This window comes from Falco biarmicus, chromosome 7 (assembly GCF_023638135.1).
Source record: "Falco biarmicus isolate bFalBia1 chromosome 7, bFalBia1.pri, whole genome shotgun sequence".
In the NCBI taxonomy this organism is placed as follows: domain Eukaryota; kingdom Metazoa; phylum Chordata; class Aves; order Falconiformes; family Falconidae; genus Falco; species Falco biarmicus.
The window spans coordinates 54,854,709-54,877,839 of NC_079294.1; the positions used below are offsets into that span (position 1 = coordinate 54,854,709).

The 23,131-nt window shown below is 41.6% G+C and overlaps 1 protein-coding gene across 5 annotated transcripts in view; it reads right to left on the reverse strand.

Moving 5' to 3' along the window:
• The window catches only part of MYZAP (myocardial zonula adherens protein), a 70,708-nt gene that overhangs the window by 43,136 nt on the left and 4,441 nt on the right, over nt 1-23,131 (reverse strand). The window contains exons 1-4 of one of the 5 annotated variants that reach the window (XM_056346100.1): nt 21,900-22,013; nt 11,830-12,079; nt 11,530-11,619; nt 2,079-2,237 (exon numbers count right to left, since the gene is read on the reverse strand). In XM_056346100.1, coding sequence (XP_056202075.1) covers nt 2,079-2,237; nt 11,530-11,619 — 249 coding nt within the window. In that variant the 5' untranslated portion in view covers nt 11,830-12,079; nt 21,900-22,013. Of the gene's footprint in view, nt 1-2,078; nt 2,238-11,529; nt 11,620-11,829; nt 12,080-12,629; nt 12,683-17,677; nt 17,838-21,899; nt 22,059-23,131 lie in introns of those variants that run through there. The other 4 variants (XM_056346101.1, XM_056346098.1, XM_056346097.1 and 1 more) reach the window with 4 other exon arrangements.

The window sequence follows — 23,131 nt, forward strand, 5'->3', positions numbered from 1 at the left end:
TGCAATTTCAAATTTGAAGAACAGATTAGTACTGAATTTGATTTTATTTACGAACTATGGGCATAAATTATACTTTGCCTTTCTAAAACAGAAAAGAAAAAAGAAAAAGAAAAAAATGGCATGCTGAGAGCCATCTTGGGTTTACATGCCATTGCAACCATGCACAGAACCAATCTTCTCAAGAACTGCAGTAACTACTTCTCACACGCTGTAAACAGTAGTTAAACGTTTGCCTACAGTCTACCTTCCAGCTAGGTAATCTGAACTCATTTTTTTTTCCTCCCTCCCCATACCAAACACAGGCTGATGGCAGATAATCTAGGGCAGTGATCTTGCCTTGTCGCTGCACAGGCTTAGGGAAGGCGCAAGTGGAAAACAAGTAGGGCCTTATAGAAGTGGGGATGTTTCTAGCACCTCTGCAGGTGCAGAAAGAGGGGCATTGGCCACCAAATCTGTTCAAGGAGTAGGTACAAGCCTACCCCAAACTACGTGCTCCCTTTAGGACGAGAAACGTGGAAGGAAACTGCCTCCTGCACTTCGCCTCAGGGAAGCGCCCCCCACCCTGTCCCTGCCCACACATATGCCCACGCACATACATGCACTCTCTTGCAGGGTGCAAATTTGACTCATACGGAGGAAACCATCAGCAGTTCTGACATGGCCCATCATTTTTGGTCTATTTAAGTCTGCGTATACATAGCACAAGCTGAAGGCTCTTGTTTAAGACTCTGCTTTTAAAGATGAAACTTACTTGGCAGAACAAAGTTCACAAATTAGCAGAGCTGAACACAGCTTCTAGAAGAGGGGACAGCAAGAGCCACTATGCCTCTTCCCGTGCCTTTCCTGCTTTTTCCTGGAAGGATCAGTACCCTGAACACACACGCAAGACATGCAGTTCACCTGCCTGGACATGTCCCTCCATGCCACAAGGCAACTATGAAGAGAAAAGGGCAGGGAGATGGTCCCAGTCCAGGCAATCTGCACCGGATGCCAGGCACAGTGCAGCCCAGGGAGCTGGACCTGCCACATGCCAACTCACCCATCCTCTGACACCACCCCAGCAGGGCAGAGAAACCACCCAGGCAGGAAACCAGCAGCAAGGCAACTCCTGTGCGTCGCCTGCGCTGCAGCGGTGACATACCCTCACTGTGAATGTGAGCGGCGAATGCTGGGAGCTAACAGACTGTGAGTAATAAAGGAGAGAAGCAAGTGCTGATAGCTAAAGGCCAGGCAGATGTTAAGAGCGCACATAATTACAGTCTCTTACACTGCTGGCTTGACTCAGTGTTCCTTCCTTTCATATTTGTTTGCACTTGAATCAGTGTAACACGATAACACCGACCAATAGCTTCCCTGAAGGTGGATGGAAAGAGAAGGACACGGTATTTGCCCTGGGTTTATTAGGGGGTTATTGCCAAATCCTGAGAGGCAAGGACTGACAGGCAAAGAGATGCTGAGTTTCAAGCACAGAAACCAGCAGCACCAGATACGCTTTCTGCCCCCCCCCGCCTTTCAGGAGAGCCCTCTGCCAATGATGATAAATGAGCATGCACACAGAAAGTAGTACAAAGTCATCCTTATTAGGCTGACTATTTTAAGGCTGCCCCAAAATATACCCAAGTGATTTTACTATGTCACCTAATTTAGGAGCCTTTTCAAAACTGGGGGATTTGGGACAGGGGAAGCAGAGGAAGACAGAAGAGAGTTTATCCTTTCAGGTGTCCTATATAGTTTCTTCTGTATCACATTTAAAATCATGAAGGCTTCAGGACTGGAACTCAAAGATCTGTTTGGCAGTTTGCTTGCCCAGCTCTAGCCCAGTCAGCAAGCAAGTACCACTTAGCAAGGATCACTTGGCACAGAGGCCTCGAGTCTGGAACCCACAGTTCCCGGGGATATAGCATGCTTTTTTTCCCCAATATGAATACTAACAATGCAAGCCTTTAGCTTCAGAATAGGTTCCCAATTCAAATTCAGCTGTTGGGCTAGACATCAGTCATCCCATATACACTCAGCAGCTCTGTGTTAATATATAGAAAGGCCATTTGACAAATTTTGAAGCTGAAAGCATAACTCACTTCTTTAATGTAATTCATCTCCTCTTTCAGCTGATCAGCTGACCAGCCGTAAACCACCATTTCTCTCTTATGGTTGTTGTCAGTTCGGTGCACGACACCATACACCATTCCATGAGACAGCTTCCCTGGAGACATGCCATTTGGTACATGGTACAGCTCCTTAAAAGTAAAAAAAATAAAGTTATTGTTAAATCAGTACTAAAATAAAACCCCAACAAACAAAAATACAGTAACATAGGGCCAAGAGAGACAGGCAGCTATAGTTAAAGCACCACAGTACCTCAGAACACTAGCTCCCGTATGTTTTGGGGGCAAACTGTCAGCCTTCATGTTGCTGGGAAGATCAGTGACCAGTTTATAAATGATAGAGATACAGAGATGTCTTAATTTCCACTGGCTTTAATGGAAGTGACATAGGTACCGCTAGAGATAACAGATTGGATTTGCGCAAGTAGAGGTAGAGACATGTGAGAGAGAAAGGTATCCTTGCTTATTTTCATTCACCAACATATGCTACTTTTCTACATTCTTCCAGAGCATTGTCAGCTCTCACGGTGCCCCTTAAACTCTTGCAGCCACAGAACTGCCCCTCACTCCTCAAAATCCCTGCTGCAGGAAATATACAATTCTACAAGTTTAACAAAAAAAATTTAGAAAGTTCTCAGAAGAAACTGAAATGAAAACATTTTAGGTAAGGTTCCTTAAACAGAGCTCAGAAAATACCTGTTTATCTTGGAGATAAACAAAGTAGAAATTCAGTTTGCATTTAAAGCTCGCTGAGGACCTCCAATGCAATCAAACATTTATTTCAGGGCTGCATTTCTGGTAAAGAAGTTGTAGAACTGACATTGTAAGAGCAAAAGCAAAGCTATGAAACAGCATTCACGTGGGCGTTAGTTTGAAATCAGGTCTTGACAGGTAAATAGGCTGTTTTAAAAGTGCCTACATTTGTTCTTTTAATGATCTGCAGAAATTTTGAGAATAGAATAATTATATGTCTTACTTTAAGGCAGTCTTTGCAGCAGACTCCTCTTACTCATCTCATCAATATATTTAGTAAGAAAAATATTCATGCAAACAATAGGAATCATTTCCCTCTGCAGGTTGAGATTTAACCACCTGACCTGACTACTCACCCAGCCTCCCTTCTAATCAACCCAGAGAAACATCCTTCTCTAGCAATCATCTGAAATGAGTCTGTCTCCAGAAGTACTAATTTCTCTTCTTGATTACAAATAATTTAAATAACTAGCTTACATGAAGATGTCCACATTATGACATTTTAAAAAGAAGAGAAAAAAAAATATTCTTACCTAACTGTGAATATTTGCAAACTAGGAACCTAAAATTACTGATTATTTCTGAATAGAAAGTTAAGACAGAATCTTGGAAACAGCTCTTACTGCTTAGTTTTGCATTGTGTTTTTGCAAGTCCAGTGCTGGGGACAAATCTGTTATAGATAATTTTACTGAACTTTCTTTCTCATGCTAGATAGACCAGGATATGGGTAAATCTGAGAATGTTTACTACACTGACCTTAAAATACATTTGGGCTTGTTTTGTTTTTCAGTAACAACACTGTATGAAAACTGACAAACTTTGAGATTCTTTGCTAAAGAGTCTAAGCATTGTCTAAATGCTCTCTTTGATACCAGAGGTGTCATCTTATATCCATCTGCAGCTGCATCCTACAGAGTCTCCAGTCCCTACCACGACAGAGAGCAGTGATAGCATCTGCAGTCTCAAGCAGTAGCACTTGCAGTTTTTAGCAGTTAAATTAACACAGCTATGGTGGCCATGTGAGAAAACTTCTTTGGGTAAGGGAAAAATCAACAGAAAAATCTACTAGCATTAAGAAAAATGGGTAAATATAGACATTTGGTTTGTATTGTGTCCTTCCCACATGGCACTGACAGATTTTCTCAACACATTTTCCTACACATTTTCCTTTACTGTATCATTAATCGCTTAGCCGTTTTGCTGAAGCTCTGGGTGTGTGCGTGCAGGGCTGGGAGGGGAACAGTCACACAGCAGACACCTGATAAAGAATGTTTCGGGCAAAGGACAACAAAAGCTGTAAGCAAGCATTTAAAAAGAAAGCCTTAAAACCACTTAATGGAAAAACATTGGGCAACCAGCCCTACCTATACATGGTATCATTTTGCTTTTTGAAAACATTATATACAAAGCTTCATAACATGATAATCAGAAGTTTCATAATTATGTATTATTAGGGGTTTTGTTCTGCTGTTTGGATGCATACAAACAAAAACCCCACACATGATTTTTTGAGTAGGGAAAATACAGAAACTAGATGGGGACATGACTCAAGTTCTTTGTGGTTTTTTGCTTCTAGCGTTTTACAGTTTCTTTGATAGTTTCATCACGGCTCCTACCCTGCGTCTGGATGAAGGGATTACATACAAGTTTCCATCTTCCTGATAAGCAAATGAATAATCACTTTGATTGTTTAGAGGTTACTAAGGCACCAGTCACTGAATTCATAAATCCATACCCTTTACCCATTTTCATTTTTTATGAGGTGAACAGCTGAATGCCAGCAACTACCAAGATCCTTTGTGCCTCTGAAACATTAGCAGAATTGTTTAAAGTGCCGTTTGCAGAGTTCTGTATGAAAAGTATGACCAAGTTCCTTATTTTTAGAATATTACATTCCTAAGGAATGCTTTGAAGGATTATTCCCCGCCCCGCCCCCCCCCCCCCCCCCCCCGCCCCAAAACAGAGACACAAAATCAGACCAATGGGTTTGCAGCTGGAAGTCACCCATGGCACAGACTTAAATTTACATCATAATGGGCAGTACATGAAGGATTAAGTCTGCACAAAGCCAGACTGATTACATGTCACTTGCAACAATGCTAAACTTGCCTGTTGTCTATATTTGCACAAGCCTCCCAAGATGCCTTTGTCACTGCTCTTTCAGAAGATTAAAAGAATCTCCATCATCTGTTGAATGTTGCAGTTCTACTATGTGATACTTAAAATACCGGATATTGCGTTTATGCCCTCCTTATTCCTCTTTCCTATCACGATCCCCAGGCAAGCACCTGTTGAAATTTCAGTACAGTTCTTGCTTGATATAAAGCTGTGTGAACCAACAGCTATACAAAGAACTGCTCTCATATGTCTTTAGTCTTTCTCCTTGCTGTTCTATCTCAGCTACGTTTACCTTCTACTCGCCCTTTTCTCTGGTTGATAACTCTTAATTTCCACTCAATGTTTCAGGTTCAGTGTATGCCCTGACAAAAAAAAGGGCTAACCTGACGCAGTCTCATCTTAGAGGAAGGGTTACAATCAGAAAACTTTGCTCAGTGCAGGACTGAGAGGTGGATGGGTTGCTTTGCTGGGTGACTATTTTTTTAATGTTACACCTTTGCCTCTAAAGGAGGCCTTGCTGAATGGCTCAGTTCTCAAACTGCTCCACACAACTGCCACTAAGTAAGCATCCAATGTACTTTCTGCCAGTTTCTCTTCTCTCTTAAGCTACTTCTACCCATCTTTGTTTATTTTTCTCCCTTCACTGTTTCTTCCTTTTCTACCTTGTCCCTGTTATGTCCTCTCTCTCCCATGTTTCCTCTTCCAGATTTTCCACATCCCCGAAGACTACAGAATGTTTAAATCAAATGTTTTCCTTTCTTTTTGCATACATCCCATACATATCCACTCTCAGAGTTTAGATGTTTTTCTGAGAAGGTCTTCACCTGTCTCCACTCTGATCTGCAGTGAGGCATCTCAGTGATGATAACAGAATAAGTGAATACACACAAGTGTTTAGGAGCAAGTAAATACTGTAAAGCTAACCAGAAAAGTGCTTGAAGATGGAGCGTTTCATTAGATTAGTTAACCATTGCTGTTTACGGTTAAAATACCAGCCAGCTTCAGAGTACAGGGAAGTTCTTGCTCCCCACCTGCCTGTGTCCTTGCTGCACTGGAACAAGTGCAGTTGTTGCCCCAAATAGTGCTCCAAAATCCCTTTGAATGTGACCTGCTGATCTGAAAAGGCAAACTTAGCTTATCCCAAGGTAACAGCAGGAACACATCATGTTGACACACATGAATACTGTAGCAGCTTCCAGGAACAAGCTTTGCCTATGTTGCAGGAACAGTGTGATCACACAGCATGCACTAAAGAAATGCACTGTGTTTACTTAATTAACAAATATTTAAAGCAGAAGCCTACGCCCCGAGGTTGCAAAAGTCTTGATAATTGCCATGCATCCTGTTTATGACTCTGTCCAAGGAAGCAGCACAAGTAGCATGAAACGGGTGAAGCAAAGACACTATAAAAACAAACCCTAAATATAAGCTGTCAGCTGCTTTTTGTATTACCTGTGGTTTTATTGGCATTAGCTAAGTAACACAGATGGATGATTTGCTTCCTGATCTAGCTCCATCAGGTTAAGTGAAAGTCAGATACCCCCATACCTTAGTTTCTCCCTGACACAAAACTGGAAGCAGAAGAACAGAAGAGGTATCTTATTTTGAGGGAAAAGGACATCTAACGTAATGATTAGCACAATTCTGAGTTTAGTACTCATATGGCCTTAAAATTATGCTAAATCATGATCCTCTGTTAACCTACACCATCTAGAAGACTCTTCTTTTAAGCAGAACTATATCAGTTAAGCAAGGCTTTATCTTCTCCTCAGCTGCTACATTCCAGAGGTTTCTGAAATATCCAGTTACCTTTTGCTTGTTCACTAGCTATACAAGGGACACGAACATTCACATTGTTAGGTTACATATTTCCTGTTCAGTAAAATGCCAAATTTATAGTACTGAGCTCACCAAAGAAAGTTACTGTGCTCTAACAAAAGGTAGCTATGTTTTCATAGTTTTTCATATTCCTCTCCAACCCATGAAACTCACATTATCTTTAGGGATTTTTCATATATAGATAGTATTAAAATAGGGAAAATATGCCAAGACTTTGACATGAGTGCTGTTAAATCCATGACGCTAAGTAAGAAGCTTCGTTTAACACATTCCAACTTCTAAGCTCCTTGAAATGTAGAATTTAGGTGCCTATCTCGAAACCCAGAAGTGATAGGCGCTATACAAAGGCGTATCTAATCAATGCAATCCATGCACAGAACACCAATGTTTATACACAAAGAAAATAAGATACAAGAAATACAGGAGTATCCACAGAAGTCAGTGGGATTCTTTCTGTGGTCTTCATGTAGCGCTGGTTTTAATGAAGGTGTCGCTTAATTAACACACATCAAAAATCAAGCAATCGGTGCTGGAGAGGCTGAGAAACAGTAACATCAGCCACCTGTAGCAGGTGAACCACATTTGTTATGACACAACTTCTGCTGTGCTGATGGGAGTGGGCTGCCAGCAGCAGATCAGCAGAGAAAATAGGCACTGTCCTAGATTCAATGTGCACAACAGCCCCGTGTTCATTGCACTCATATTCTTTGATCCAGGCCTGACACAAGCTTCTGCTTGATATTCTCCATCACATACAAGAGCAAATTCCCCTTCCGGCTTCTTTACAGCCTACTTTTTTGCTGGGGAAAAAGACGTTTGCTATGCTTCTGTATTCCTGCTTAGGAAGCAAAAAGAGTTTCACCTTTTGGTTGTGATGCTTTAAAAACATAAGAAAATGAAAGAGCTCGAGGATATATACAGCCAAAATACCAGTTAGAGTTTAAGACTAAACACTGCTCAAACTGTGTTGAAAGCCACAAAGACAGAAAAGTAACACAAATTTCTAGAGTGTTATCTCATTTTCATCCTCTTGTCCATGTGTGCAAATGAAAAAGAAAAACCTGTCTATACATATCTCCATATTCTGCCCTCAAATGCCTAGCTGCAGCTTCCAATGACAGCTCCAAATTTAGCCATGACAGTGAAGAAAGGGACTGACATGGATAAAAATAAGCCCAATCCCAAACAGGGACGATACAGTTGTCTGGGAGCCCTTTATTATGCAAGACAAGGCAGGCTTCAGGACATGCAGATTTTGCATACAATCTGACGAGCACAATATTCCTCTGTACTTCTTGGTGAAGTAAACAGCCTCACACTACTGTCATCCATTGTCCATCACTAACAGAAGTAACGGAACAAAAGCAGGACAGTTTCAGATTCTCTTTCTAAAGTGCTAACAATTCAGAGATATTTAGCAGTAGGCTATCAGCCTGTAAAAAGCAAACCAACCAACCAGCCTCTACTTGTGACTTCAGTTCTCATATGCTTCTTTCAAGGTATTATACCCTAAATATGAATAACAACATCCAACCTGACACACTGGAGCACAAGCTCACTCCCCCTTCAGGTTTTGCGATCAGCTTCTACCTGCGTACCATTTTTCACAAAAGATGGGGAGAGGCCTTCCTAGTAAAGTAATATCTGCAGCAGGTTTGTTGCAACAAAACTGCTCAGGTCAATCACTTTGTTTTAGTCTCTTATACTGGTTGGTTTTATTTCATGGATATATAGCAACAAAAAATTCAATCTGGAAACTTAATACTGATACAGATTTAATGAAATACAGCCTACATTTTCTGCTAAACTTGGACTGCGATGAAAAAAGCTAAGCTATCAGCTACTAGCATCAGCAATAAAGAATCAGTTCTGGTCTGACATCAGCTCCCACACAAGTCATTGGGAGGATCAGCAAAAGCAAGAGCTTCTGTACAGTTCCCTGGCTGATTTTGGAAATGAAACATCTATTAATGATACCGAGCCCCAGAAAGATACAGAAGAGTGACAAATAGTCAGTAAGCCATGACTATGTCACATTAGGGCAGCTCAAAATCACCTCCTTCTCATGAAAGATTGGAAAGAGGAGATTACAACCAAATGTCATAGCATGGTATATTTATAGTTTTCTGGCATTCCCTTTGACACAGCAAGGTCTCTGCTCTCCCCCCTCCCCAGCAGCAGAGGCAGGGAAGAGTCTGTCTCTTTCCAGCACTTGTCCTGCCCAAAGAGGAGAGTGCCTGGCGGCGAGGCTCAGACTGCCTGACCTGCCCGAGTGCTCCAGCAAAAACCGTACAGTCCCCAAATACACCTGCAATTCATTTCTGTAAGTCACACTAGTACATTTTAAATATCAGAATCATTTCCAATTTTTCCATTTTCTTAATACTCAGCATTCGAAGACAGCACAGAACTCTAGATTCCAACAGGAGACCTGCTTTGGATTTTAATTTAATTTTTATTTAAATTTAATTCTTGGTGAAGCTGTACAATTTGACCTTAAATTGTGAAGCACAAGGCAGAAAACTGAGCAGTTCCCTAATTTCTATTATCCCCATTTACAAAAAGAGGGCACAGTTCTCACAGAACTGTGTTAAGGATTATCTAACATTTGTAAAACCTGTTATTCTCAAAGTGCTTTAAGCAATTTCATTATCATTGAGTCAGTTGAACATGGGTGGATCAGCAGAGATAGCTGATCACTGCGTTTAGGAGATGCTTTTTTTTTTTTACATTAAATTTTGCAGTAAAAGTATCACAGCATGACTAGTCAAAAGTCCTGTGTGCACTCTAAGTTACTGTGTAACTAATTCAAATACATAAAGCAATACATTACGCAGACAATAAAAATCTACAGGCAATATATTACATGTTTTAGAGACATGAGCTAAAAACCAGTTCATGATCAGTGACTTTTGTAGCTGCTCCTAAACACTATGACTCTACAATCTGTAGGGCTATTTTTTTAAATTATACGAAACCCATAAAAGTAGATGTACAATTATATATACATCATACAAGTAGATGGCACAATTATTCTGTGTTTTTTAATTGCTGTGAAATTGACTAATTAGATCCCATCTAGGTCTGAAGGTTGTATATATGCTTTCTAAAAGTCTTTAAATTGTGTAAACATACTGAACTTTAGAAAACTACTCAGAACATACAATAATTATATTACATACTTTTTTTCCCCCCCCTTTAAAAAAGACCCATCTCTTAAAAATCATTGTGCAATATACTGGAATGTAAGACGAGCCCAATAATGTATTTATTACCTTTCATACCTCTCCTTAAAATTATCTGATATAAAACCCACTTGCCTTTATTTGTATTACGGGGGGAAATACAGCTCTCATTAAATACAAGGTTCCACAGAGAAAAAAAACTGGTCACATAAGGAAGTCACTACAAATAATCTGAGCCCTAATCATTCATACTTCTTTCTTATTATTACACTACTCAGCACAGTAAAGTGAGTAAGCCATGAGTCCATAGCTACCCTCCTCAAAAACAAACTTATATTACTCTTAGGGCAATGGGCCCATATGCTCTGAGGGTTTCTGCAATCGGATACAAACTGACAAGAGACTGGCAGAGTAAGTGGTGGGGGAAGCTGCTTTAACTGCTACAACTAAACACCTCTGTACAAAATGAATTATTACTGTTTAATGGTGGCTCAAAATTAGTGGGCATTAAGGCCTCTTTAATCCATTCTGTAAGTAACATTTATAGATCCTCAAGGACCTATTACTCTGCCAAAGCAGCATATGAAAAGCTGACTGTATACAAGATTCCAGCATGAGAAATCTCTCGGAAGGAATCTTTATCTTGACCATTTTACTTTACATTTATTTTTATTGCTTTAAAATATTTGTCTTTCAGAGTAATTCTACATTTACTTTTACTTCTGAGTACCACGAAGAAATTACTTCAAATAAATCCAACTGCTATACATACATTGGGTCTGGTAAACTTAGCCAACTTCTTATTTGATTTTGGTTTATAGAAGTGTAAATGTGGTAAAGTTGTGGAACCTGTCCAGCTTCCCATTTTAGACTCCATCCTTAAGACAAATTAAACATTATTCATTGCTCTGAAACGGCTCTTAAAGAGCAAATTCTCCACCAAAGCAGCTGCAAGATTTTTTTTGTGTGTGCATACTACCTGCTTCTACAAAAAAATTGCCCTGCTGAAGCCTTTTATGCACATGACCTTCAAATCACTTTCACTTCAGAACAATCTTAAATTCTTCATTTTGTATTTCTTATGAGTACATCACCCATTACCAAAATTAGCCAGCACAGCAAAACATTGAAGTCCCAGGCAAGCCAGCTCCTGTTGCCTACGTGAAACATAAAATCTCCTTCACGTGAGGATCAAGATCCTGTTTAATGCAAGACCTTGCTCTTGATAGCAGTTTTCTGCTCTTTAACATATAAATATTAAATAATCAAATCTTAAAGGTACCTTAGCCACAAATCACAATCTCCATGCTGTTCCTCTATTACTGTCCTATTTTACATGCAGTTTTGCTATCCCCGACTCCAAGGCTCAGGCTCAAAGCTCTCTGCTGATTTGCTCAGCTTCCACATGTTCTTCAGTCTTCCAAGACAACTGGGCTTTGGGCTCCCAAAACAACTAATATCAGCCTCTGTGGATGGCAATATTTACTCCTTGTTTATACAGAATTTAACTTTGATTGTTAAAACTTACATTTTTCTTTCTTTCAGGTTCCTTTGCTCCCTGCTCAGGCTGTGAGCCGTCGTCGGGTGGTACTGTTAAGCGTAACCTACAGACATTCATCTGAAAGAAAAACAGGTTTGCTTTTAGATTTAAGTGTTACAAACAGTTATTTTCATAACTTGCTTTACAGAACAAACCGTACTAACATTCAAGTTCTATTTTACTATGTTCTACATTCTGCCACATAACTGAAAAAAGATTATTTTTTAAAGCTTGGAGGGGTTTTTAGCTGGCAAAAAATAATTCAAGGGCATACCCATAATTACATACCTGAAATAGCAAAAATCCATTTCAGTCAACAACATGTTCTTATGTACTCATAAATGACATTGAGAGCTGAGATAACAGAACAATGAACATAATTTTCTAGTTTCTCAGTTTTGTTTGCAGTCTTGGCATACTTCGAATCTTCAAAAGGGATTATTTGGAAACACAAAATGTATTCTGGAGTGAATGCCTCTCTTCTGCTCAGTATATATCCAAGTATTTGATCCAAGGATACCTCAGAACTGCAATTCAACTGAATATGAACAGGTGTATTACTGAAATCTGATATATACAAGTTGCTTGTAAAATCTAAGCTATAAAATGCTTCAGAGAAAGTTTAAGAGGAATTGTTTCCTATCTGATTTCAGAATTTCATTCTCTTGCCGAGGAAACAGGCCAATAGGGTTGATATCTTTTATTCCCAGTTGCAGTTTGCCTTGCTTTTGACTGAGATATCTTCAGTGTAATGGCATTTTTAAAGCAATGCATTTCATATAAGAAACTTTATTAAAACTTTTAGTCTTAGTCCTACTCATGAGACACTTTTGAGGAAAACAACTGTAAGTCCTACACAGAGAAAAGCTAATGATGAAATAAGAAATTTGTCTGTCCAGATTTGAAGCTGCACAGTTATCCTCCCCTGAAACGCCAGCCGTCTGTTGACAACAAACAGGGCTCTTAAAGCTCTTCCTCAAAACGTCTAAAATATCTTTTTCATGATTACTGTGGGCCATCACCACTGTTCTTCTATAGCCCTGAATCTCATCTGATCAAGATCCCTCTTGTTTCTCCTAGCTACTTACCTCCAGTCATGCTGAATGTGTACCTTCTCCCTGAAATACACCTTTCAATTGCAGTTGCCCAAGCTCACAGCTTCTATCTTAGTCATTACAGCATTTCCTTTTGCCTTGAAAATGGCAATCATGTTCTGCTCACAGGCATTCAGAGAACAGCGGCAGACTCCTCACAGACCCCAAATTTAACCATTTTATAATCTGCTTCTTCCAACTGTCTCTCATATCAATTAAGTTAACTTCACTTTCAAGGCTTTTTACAACATAACCTACTCAGAGCACCACCATTCAGCATCATGACAAAGATTCCTGTTTTCCCTGTTGCCAAACAACAGCCCTTTTTCAGCTTCTCAAACAAGCTTTAACTTCTTCTTCTTCCTAAGCAAAAGCAATTGCAAGAACTATCCACAAAGACCAGCAGAAACGTCACTATTTTTCTTCCAGACTTTCTTTAAATCTGTTGAGACAACAAATCAACAGTGTCCAGACTACTGGTATGCTGTCAACTGTATTAAAAAAAAAAAAAAAAAGCTACTTCACATTGCCTTCCATCTTCCTCTCTCAGGTTGGTCTTTTAGGTCTGCAAGGGCTTTTACCAATAAGGAACAGTGTCCTGAGATACGGATAAAGTTCCTATAGTATATGTGAGTTGGCTAGAGAGGTCCATAATATCAAGGTGAAATACAACCTACTCTTTAGACACATCTGTGGAGACTACTTTTTGTGCAGGAGGCTCCTCACCAGTAATTCATCATTCAGTTGTATGCTAGCAGATCTAGAAGAAGCCACAGAGAAAGTGACAAAAACTCCCCGAAACTTAGTATAAAAGGGGGTTATGCTTTCATATTTTCTAAAGAATTCTGAAACAATGAAATGATGAATCCTTGCACATTGGCTTTTGACACTGACTGACTGCTTTATTTCTTCTGAGAACACTAAACTCTCCCCATATACTGCACAAGCTGGAAGTGCTTCCTGCTTACAAGTTAGTTATCAAGATATATTGACATAAATACTCCTCAACTTTGGAGTTCGTCGATTCATAAGGTAATTAATACCACCTTTTCTCACCTATTTAATCTCAGTTTCTGCCTGCTCCTTCTTCCTATTAGCTTAGCAAGGCTCTTTCCTCTTAAAAGAAGTCTGTTGACAATGAGAAGGGAAACAGGGTCTGGCACTCCTCCACGTAGGCAAACAATGACCAGACCCATAAATAGGAAATAGAACTGGATTTGTGCTGTGCTGTGCAGGAAGTTATAGACGAGGCCAACTTTTTCTTACAGTGATCTCAAATGAAGAAAAACTGGACTAAAAGGAATGAAAGGACTGTTAGGAGAAAACATGAAAAATACCTGAAATAAATAGAAACAGGTAACGACTGGCAACTCAAAGTTCAGAGAAATGGAGTTGTGTATGATTCTCTGAAGCCGGCAAATGGCTTGCCTGTTAGTATGGGATTAATTATAGCCAACATACATACAGATTCACAGTGCAGTGACTGTGAATAAGTAATTATCCCTGTACGTGTATACCAGTTAGTGAATCATGACTGCCTGTCACATTACAGCAATTGACGTGTTACAGGGTTACTATGAAGGGAATAACAGAAGCCCAGTACTGGCGGCAATCAAATCATAACTAGCTTAGAAATATAAATTAATAGCAGCAATTTGTTGAGAATAAAACCACTGTACAATCAAGGGGTTGTTATAATTTAAACTTTTTCTTGCCCTTTTCACATTGTGTTCTCTATTACTCCCCTGAATCATGTTTCCCCCCTCCCCGCTTCCTCATTTCCATGCTAGCTCCTTACTTTTAAAACACCTGAAATCAGTATAATATTTTTGGCAGTATTTCTGACACAAAGTTTTAATGTTTTACTTTGCAGCCTGCTGCATGCAAATGCCAAACAGAGCGTGGCATTGGCAATCATCTAAGGATTCCACCCTTGAAGTTATGCCCAGTGAGGCTTGTACAGCAGTAGTAAAGTACCACACAATTCCTGGCCAGGAAAAACTTACACAGGCTCTACTCTTGCTATTGTTTATAACAATAGGACTTCTTTAGCATCCCTAGGGAAACAGAAGCAAACTTATAAAGTAGCCATTCACTCCTGCACCTCCTGGGCCACAGATGATGCACTCTACCCAAGGACAGAACTACAGACTAATCTGTTAAAAATCAAGAACACTACAGACACTGGAAGGGAAAAACAACAGGCACTGCTTTTTCCTGTAACCTCCAGAAGCAGTTATGAATACTGCACCTATACTGTTCTTGCTATGCAATGCTTCCTGAATAAACAACGCACTGTACCATTTGTCAGCAAGTTTACTTGACCAAATGAATGAGCAGGCTCACATGGAAATCACAGCAAGCCCTCCTCCAACAGCAAAATACTGCTGCAGCAAGGCCTTAAAATGGAAATGAAATTGTAACAGAAAGAGCCTTGACTCGGTGCCAAACAGCAGCAGAACAATGTGCAACTGAGGATGAAGGAGTGATTTCCAGAAACAAAGTGGGTTACACAAAGAGAAAGTGGGAAGGAGAATGAAAGAGAACTCCCCCAGCAGAAAAAAGGCTTTGATTCAATTTCCTTGAACTGCTGACTGACAGTAAGAACAAATGAAGAAAAACGGGGACAGACATGGCTCCCACCCTAACTGTATGTCATTGACATTGTAACTTTGTGACCACAACTTTTAAAAAGAAATACTGAGTAGAAGAAGAATCAGATATCAGATTTTCCAGACTACAGATTTTAGCTTGATTTGGAGCATCTATAGCTTTGACAAGCCAACAATATCAGTAATCCTAATTGTGCTAACATTTTATGTTCACTCCTAGTTTTTTGACACCAACAACCCACGAGCGGTACTTCCAAAGCTCATCTGACATCATTTGTGAAAAAAATATGGAGACAGGAAAACAAAGACTGACAGGTTCAGCCCAGCACAACACTGGACAGCTAAGGTTTGCTGAGTGCAGTGGAAATTAAGAGATGAAGACATGCTCTTTCACCAAATTTCTAAGAGGCTAGTAGACAGCATAAATAAGAGCTACCGCAATAGAGCAGTTAAGAAAAAAACCGATCTAGGTTAGTTAAAAATGTTAGGAATTCACAGCCCAGATCCACAATCCACATTCATGTTTGTCATCCTACTCAATTCAGTAGGTGCAACTTAAAACAAATACAGATAACAGATTCAGTTTGAATAGTTCTTCAGTCTCTTCTTCACCCCTTCTGAAAAACAAAGCACCCAGAAAGGCATTGATCATAGTTAACTATGTACTGTAATAGTTACAGAGCTAACATTAAACGAACAAGCGATGTTTTTATAGAATAACCAAAAGTTACTGGTACAGCAACAGAAACATACAAGCTGTTCTGCTAACAACCACTCCCATTCTAAGCTTTTTTACTGTACCTCCACAGGGAAGATGTGATTCAATATTGGTCTAGCTTCAAATCAACTTCAGAGCTAACATCACCAGAACTGAATATTATTGATCTTTCTAATGTCTGATAAGAGAATGGTTTAGGGCTAACACATTTGTTGAGTAACTATCTGCTAACCTACCAGCTCAATGGCCAAAAATCACTCCCTTTGCCTAAGACCCAATGTTAGTTTTAAGACTTTTGAAGGTGAAAGCAGAAAAGGAGTGAGTGTTTAACTTCAGTCAGTCCTAAAAGACAAAGAAGAAAGTACTTTCTTTGGTCGTTTATCTGTTGATTAGCCTGCTCCACTTATGAAATCTCTACTCTGAGGTTCCCCACACAATTAAAAGGCACTTTTCCTGTGACCACAGGCACTCAGGAATGTGACACACATCTTTCATTTATTCAGCAGTTATTCTAACTGTTGTCCTCCCCTCTCTTGACAACTCAGGGTAAGGGAGTCACATTTCACTATAAAAGAGGAACAGCAGCTTCCCAGTGGGTTTTATTCACAAATTAGGTTTTTATCAGTTTTCTGAAGAGAATGTATGAAATACAGTTCATTTTATATTGTCCCTGGGAAATAAACCATGGGGATGAAAATAAGAAAATTATCACTTAAACACAAATTCTCTTAGCTTTAACTTCTTTAAGAAATACTAAAACAGGAAAATTCGATGGGAACACAACTATCATTTCCAAGTCATCTTAATTTTTCCACATACATGGTTAATTTCTTTTATATGAAAGCCAAAGATATTTCTGTGGAAGAGCCTGTCCCTCCTGTTATCATGTAAAACACGACATTCTTCATTGTTTCAATTATAAGCTCATATTTTTGGAGTGTCAAAGCAATCACTGCATCATTCAAGAAGCATCACGAGCACATGATTGTGTTTCTTCGTAAGGAAGTTTGTCGCTTATTTTGATTCCTTTCTTCACACATGGAATGTGCCCTCACAATGCTAGCAGCACGGTTACAGCAGCAAAGGGCTATTGGAAGCCGGGTGGCTGTAGAGACATTCCTGCCATACCTGCCCAAGTTGTAACAACTTTTTAGAAGCAACTCCCCACAGATTAAAACATGATCATTTATCTAATTTATGAAAATTACAAAAGAAGACATCAGTAAATCTTATTTTTGTATTTGAGGAACTGATTATAAAACTAAATTATCGTTGCCACCTAAATCATTACAGCTTCCTCGTGTTCGGTAGAGCCCAAATAGGCAAGTTCTCGGCTGTAAATACCAAGGGGCGTTTTGGGGAGTAGGGGCGAACCTCCAAGACACGCACACCTTCCTTGCAGGCTTCCCACCAGCTAAGGACCTGCACACCCCCAAAAGCCTTGCAGGACACCCCCGAAGCTCCAAAAGCCTTGCAAGACACCCCCGAAGCTCTGCATTGCCCAGTACCGACTACGAACGCGCAAAAAGATGTTTTCACGCACCGCAAGCACCACCTGAAAACACCGTAAATAACCAAAGCAAAAAAAAAAAAAAAACCCACGTTCCGAAGATAAACTATAAGTGGGGGGGAGGGGGCGTCAAACAGCCGCTTCGCCCCACGACGCCGCCCGTGGGACCACCCCGCTGCCCCCCCCGCGCTGCCCCGCGCACCTTCCGCCGGGCGCGGCCGCCGTCGCTGGCCGGCCTCCGGGGGGTGGTGGCGGTGACCGTGAGCCCCGAGCTGTAGCGCAGCATCCCCGCGGGCCGCCGGGCTGGCGCTGACTGCGGTTCCCTCCGGCCGGCGGCGCCGCTCCGCCCCCGCGCACATGGCCGCGGGCGGCCGCAGGGGCCGGGCTGCCCCGGCGGGGGCGGGCCGGGGGTGGGGGGGGGGGGAGCGGGGAGCGGGGCTCCGCGGGGGGCGCTGCCGGGGCTCCCTCCCCCTCCGCCCCCGCGGAACCGGCGACCCCGCGCCGGCTCCTCGCGTGGGGCGGGACTGGACAAAGTCGCCGTGGGGCGCCACCCCGCGAGAAATGTGTCCTTGGGACGCCGAGGTGTCATTCCCGCAGCTCCCGGGAGCGCTGGGGTGCAGCACGGGCAGGGGGGCTCGGTGGGAGGTGGGGGGGACCCGGACGGGGCCACGTGTCACTCAGCCCCCTCCGGGCAGTGGAACTGGGGGGGTCAGGGCTCGCAGGAGCCACTGGAGGCCACTCAGTGCCTGCTCTCGGGTACCCACCCCTGAGCGCCGTGAAAGCAGGGCACTGCCGCCCCCTCCTCCCCCCCGGCAGCGGTGCGTGAGCCACCCGGGCGGGTCAGCCCCTTAGCCCTGCTCCCGCAACGGGTACCGGAGCGATGAGCACGCACCCGGCCCCCGGCGGCCTGGCGTGCCAGGCACAAGGCTGCCGCAGCGCACTGCCCGAGTGGCAGCCGAAGCCTTAGTACCAAAGGTCCAAGGAGGAGGTGAGTCTGGCACACTGGAGGGAGCTGGCCCTGAGCCAGGCTGCAGGCACGGACTTTAGCACTCCAGATGCTCAGCTCCTCCAGCGTCCGGGCTAAAGGAACACCATGGCTCTGCTGGGCCGTTCACAGGCCTCGGCGCACAGCCATCCTCACCTGCAGCCTCCTGTGTTGGTCACAAGCAGCATGTGCCTCTGTAATCAAAGGAGTTACAAGCAAAGGAGATGCTTTTGTTTGAAAGAAATTGCAGATCAAATAGCTACAACAGCATTTTTGAAATAGATTATCCTCTGTCTCCATGTAATTACCTTGAAATAATTAAGACGGGGAGAAAATGCAGTTATGGCTATGCGATGTCCTTGCCCATTATGAGGTTAATGATCACGCGGGTTCCTGATCTGCAGAATGCTGAAGAGAGGGAAGTAACTTGCATAGGAAAAATGGAAACTGCACTCAACTACCAGTGCCTCACCCTCTGTACAGTGGGTCTGTTCTCTTCAGCCTCTCAGTTCCCTCTCCCCAGGACAAGATACTGAGCTATCAACATGACAAGGATCTGAGAAAGAGAGGAAGAAAGCATTGCCCAGGCCCAGAGGAATGAAGGGTCTGCAGTTAGTATTCAGCATCTTTTCTGTTGCTTTCCTAGCTACTCTTCTTTCCTCCACCTGAGGAAGGTAACATAGCCCAAGGTACATGAGTTAAAACAACTACTTGTATTTGGATTTCTTTCAACTCAAGACTGGCTGCAAGTTAAACAATATTTTTTGTGCGAAGGTGTCTTGAACCTACAAAGAACTCCATTTCCATTTGAATCATCCACTGTCTTAACTCCTGGTTGTAATGCTGCTTTCAGAGTGGGTTTGCAGGTGCAGAATAGGCTTATCTTCAGCAACAGGAACAGAAACATGTTCCTTCACAATGCATGGGTATGTTGCCTACCCACTGGGCTGCACCTTAGCAGTGGTCATTACTTGTTCCTGGTCATTCTGGTGAGCAGAAATGTCTCAATTTAAATTCTGGTATGCAGCCAGCTAGTGGCCTTTGTGGCTTCAGCTGGGAAGGAGTTCATATACCTATGAGATTCTCCTGGTTAGTGCGACGTTATGCCTTCAGGACTTCATTCCCCTCTGGGAAAAGGTGTGTACACAGGGCTGTCTAGTCACTGCAAGACACAGGCAGGAGAACCGCTCTTCTCAGAACAGGCACAGAGACTAAACTTGTGCCACACTATGGGAAAGGACCTCCCTTCCCATATGCCACAGCGCACGAGAGCAAGGCACAATCATCAGATCCCTGGGAGAATTTGCAAGGTCTGCATCAACTTTGAGAATTTTGATAATTTTGATGGAAATTGTATTGGTGCAGGTGAGGAAAAGACTTGTCCATGGATATTACAAATATAAAGATAATAAAAATACAGTTTTCTCAGTTTTTTTCTACGTTACTAGCAGCTCTTGCCATTTATTGGAAAGCAGCAGCAGGACATGTCTACCTGGATTTAGAACTATGTGTTTGAACAGCAGCATCTTCTACTTTTGGCACATCCTCAAATGAAAATCCTCCAAGAAAGAATAACCTGCATGCATGGTTAGTAGTCTGCTTTTTCTTGGATACTCTTGTGAATCATCTCATTCCCTTCCCCCCAGCTTTTTTTTTGCGTACTCTATGAATCACCTTGTTCCCTTCCCCCTAGTCTGCAAACTGCACAAGTGTAGTAAGGAGTCTAACTTGTTTTCTGCCTTGCTGGTTGGATGTGCATCCCATGCACCCACCTGCAGTCACTTCAGCCATGTGTAGGCTGTGCGCATAGTAAACAGCTGAAAATACCTCATAATCTCTAAACTCTGCTAAAGCTGAGGTGAACACATAGAAGTGAGACTGAGAAAAAAATAATAAATCAACCAATACCGCTGTTTGCATGAAAGCAACATTTGGAATAACTTCTTCTCCATCCCCAAAGCTCTGATAAACTATAGGGATTATAAAGCCAGCTGCTAGTACTGAGTGAACATCTGGTACCCCCAGGCAGGAAAAAGGAAAAGAGATGTTCCAGCAATGAGGTGCACACAGAAGGGCTGCAAAAAACCTCCGAGTTATAGAATTATTTTTGGATGAAGACAGGATAAATTGGGATCTTCATCTTGAGACAAAAGACAGTGGTGGGGAATGGGCAAAGAGGCATAGAAGATCATGACTGGTATGCAGAAATGAATGGGGAATGGCTGTTTGTTATTTCCTGTGCTTGGGAACAATGGATTTGAAGTAAGCCAGGCACCACATTTATGTGTGAAATTAAATTATGGCAGAGAATACTCCAATTACGAAAAGTATAAATGCTCTCAAAAAGCAGCTGGATAAAGTCATGGAAGATAAGCTATGAGGGCTATAAAACATGAAGATACGTCTACAACTTCTGACTCAGGAGGTCCTTGAATTGCGAGTTTGCTTTCTTGATAGCTCTCCTGTGACAGGACACCTCTGACCACTATCTTTTCAGCCTCGACATGATAGACTCCTCACCAACAGTGGTAAAGGTGACCGGCTTCTAGCAAGCAACAGTTCTCCTCTGCTCTGAAAGGAGCTGTCCTGGCCAGCATCTGTCTTTGCCTAGAGCAAGCTCCACATTTATTTCTGGCTGCAGCTCATATTCCATTCTCTCTCACCCCCAATGGAGACTTAAGCCAAGAAGTGGCTGCTTTGTTTCAGCTGTCCCTGTTTGCCGGGACCTATGACCTTACCTCTCTGACTCTGATACCCTTTGAAGTAGATTTGCTACAGTTTACAGCTCTTTTTCCCTGCAAGGGTCATAGTATGCTCTTGTGAGCATTTCATGCTCTCTGGGGTTTGGATGTGACACTAACTTACAGAAACAGGATGGGGGAAATGGAAAGTAAATCACTACTTGGAAATTGGTTTGACTAAAACAACAGTATACTACAGTTGGACAGACCACACAACAGGTATACAGTCATACACACTGCTTATAGACAATATACAGTGTGGTAGCAGAACATAAGCTGACCAGGTTGCTGAGCTTCCAGTTCAAATCCAGCCAGTGTTTTGTGACTGCAATAATCCAAAGGCACAGCAAGTTAATTACAAGATGACACTATAGTATGAATATCTGGAGCAATAGTTGTTGTGAAACAGCTAATATAATTACACAGAAACTGCAAGAAATTTAAAGTGTAGGCACCTTCTTCATTTTTTTGCAGACTAACTTGTTCCTCACTGCCAGCATTACTGAAATGTTGGGGTTTTTTTTCCCAGAAGACCCAAAGATTGTTATGCTGTGGGAAAAGTGAAACAGGATGTCACAGAATCAACAGTCACAAGATGGGCAACAGAGCACACAATACATGGAGTAGGAAGTATGTCTGCCCTCACAGAACAGCAGATTATTGAAGAATTCCTGCAGGAGTGGGTAGCCTGGACTTACCTTAACAAACTGCCTAAATGTGGACACAATACAAGGCTGATTTTTTTTTTTCTTCATCAAAATCCCCTCTCCATCTTCAGGCTAACTGCTGACAGGGTCCAGAGGAAGAAAAAAAGTTCCAATAACTCTTGATCAGCCGGAATATTAATCCTGTGGGATCTGGGAATAATTGCAGAGTTACAAATTGAACAAGGACTCACACTTGTGGTCATTAAGGTTATAAAATCCCATTTGTATCGCTACAAAAATGAGTTGTTATAATTAACTTGTAATAGCCTTCACTTTCCAGGGGGATTAAAATCTATTCTGCCTTCATCATCCCTAAGGCATGAAACCCATTTATAGCAAAGATTATCAAATGGACAGATGCCTGTCAAATATTTCAGAACCAGACTTAGTAAGACCTGCGGGCTTGATCACCTATTTCTCCTCAGAGCTCTTTCTTTTATCTGCTAGCTTTCACCATTGGATTCTACAGAGAGAAACTCAGCTCAGCATCCTGTAACTCTCAAGCTCTCTTTTTTGGGCATTACAGCTAGCATGAAAATTTTAACCTGCTAACACAGGCTGAAACACCTTGATGCATATCAAACTGTATTCAGTAGTCATAGGTCCCCTTACATGCAATATACAAACCAATATATATCGTACAATTCTTGTCTTGAGCAGTATTTCATCTTTCACTGGCCAATACATCTTTGCCGCATTTGGAGCTACTGTGGTTTACAGTTACTCTTTTGAAGTGACATAACACATACAGCTATCTAAATGTCCAGCTTGGTTTAGCCACAAGCATCATATCACTTCTCAAATCAAACCCATCGATACAACTGTTTGCTGCCACTTAACACTCTTGATACATGGATAATATAGGATTACTACAGAAACTCAGAGCCTCTCCTGCTGATCTAACATATACAAATTTATAATTAGAAATTTTCACACCAGGAGTTTGAAATGCAAATATACATTTTATTTTGCAAAGCCCTCGGTACCCATTTTATGCAGTTATTTCAGTTATGGTTAAATTGCATAAAAAAAGAAATTCCTGGAGTTACTTGCAATAATGGATTGATTCCATCGTTACTCATAATGGAGAGTTACAGACTATAATTGCAATTAATGTTTCTTTTAAAGTTTTCTGCTTTTAATTGTTGTCCTACTTCCTACTTAAAGTCCACCTTCCTGCTGAGATTCTCAAAGTACTTTTTAACTATCTATCAATAAAGCCA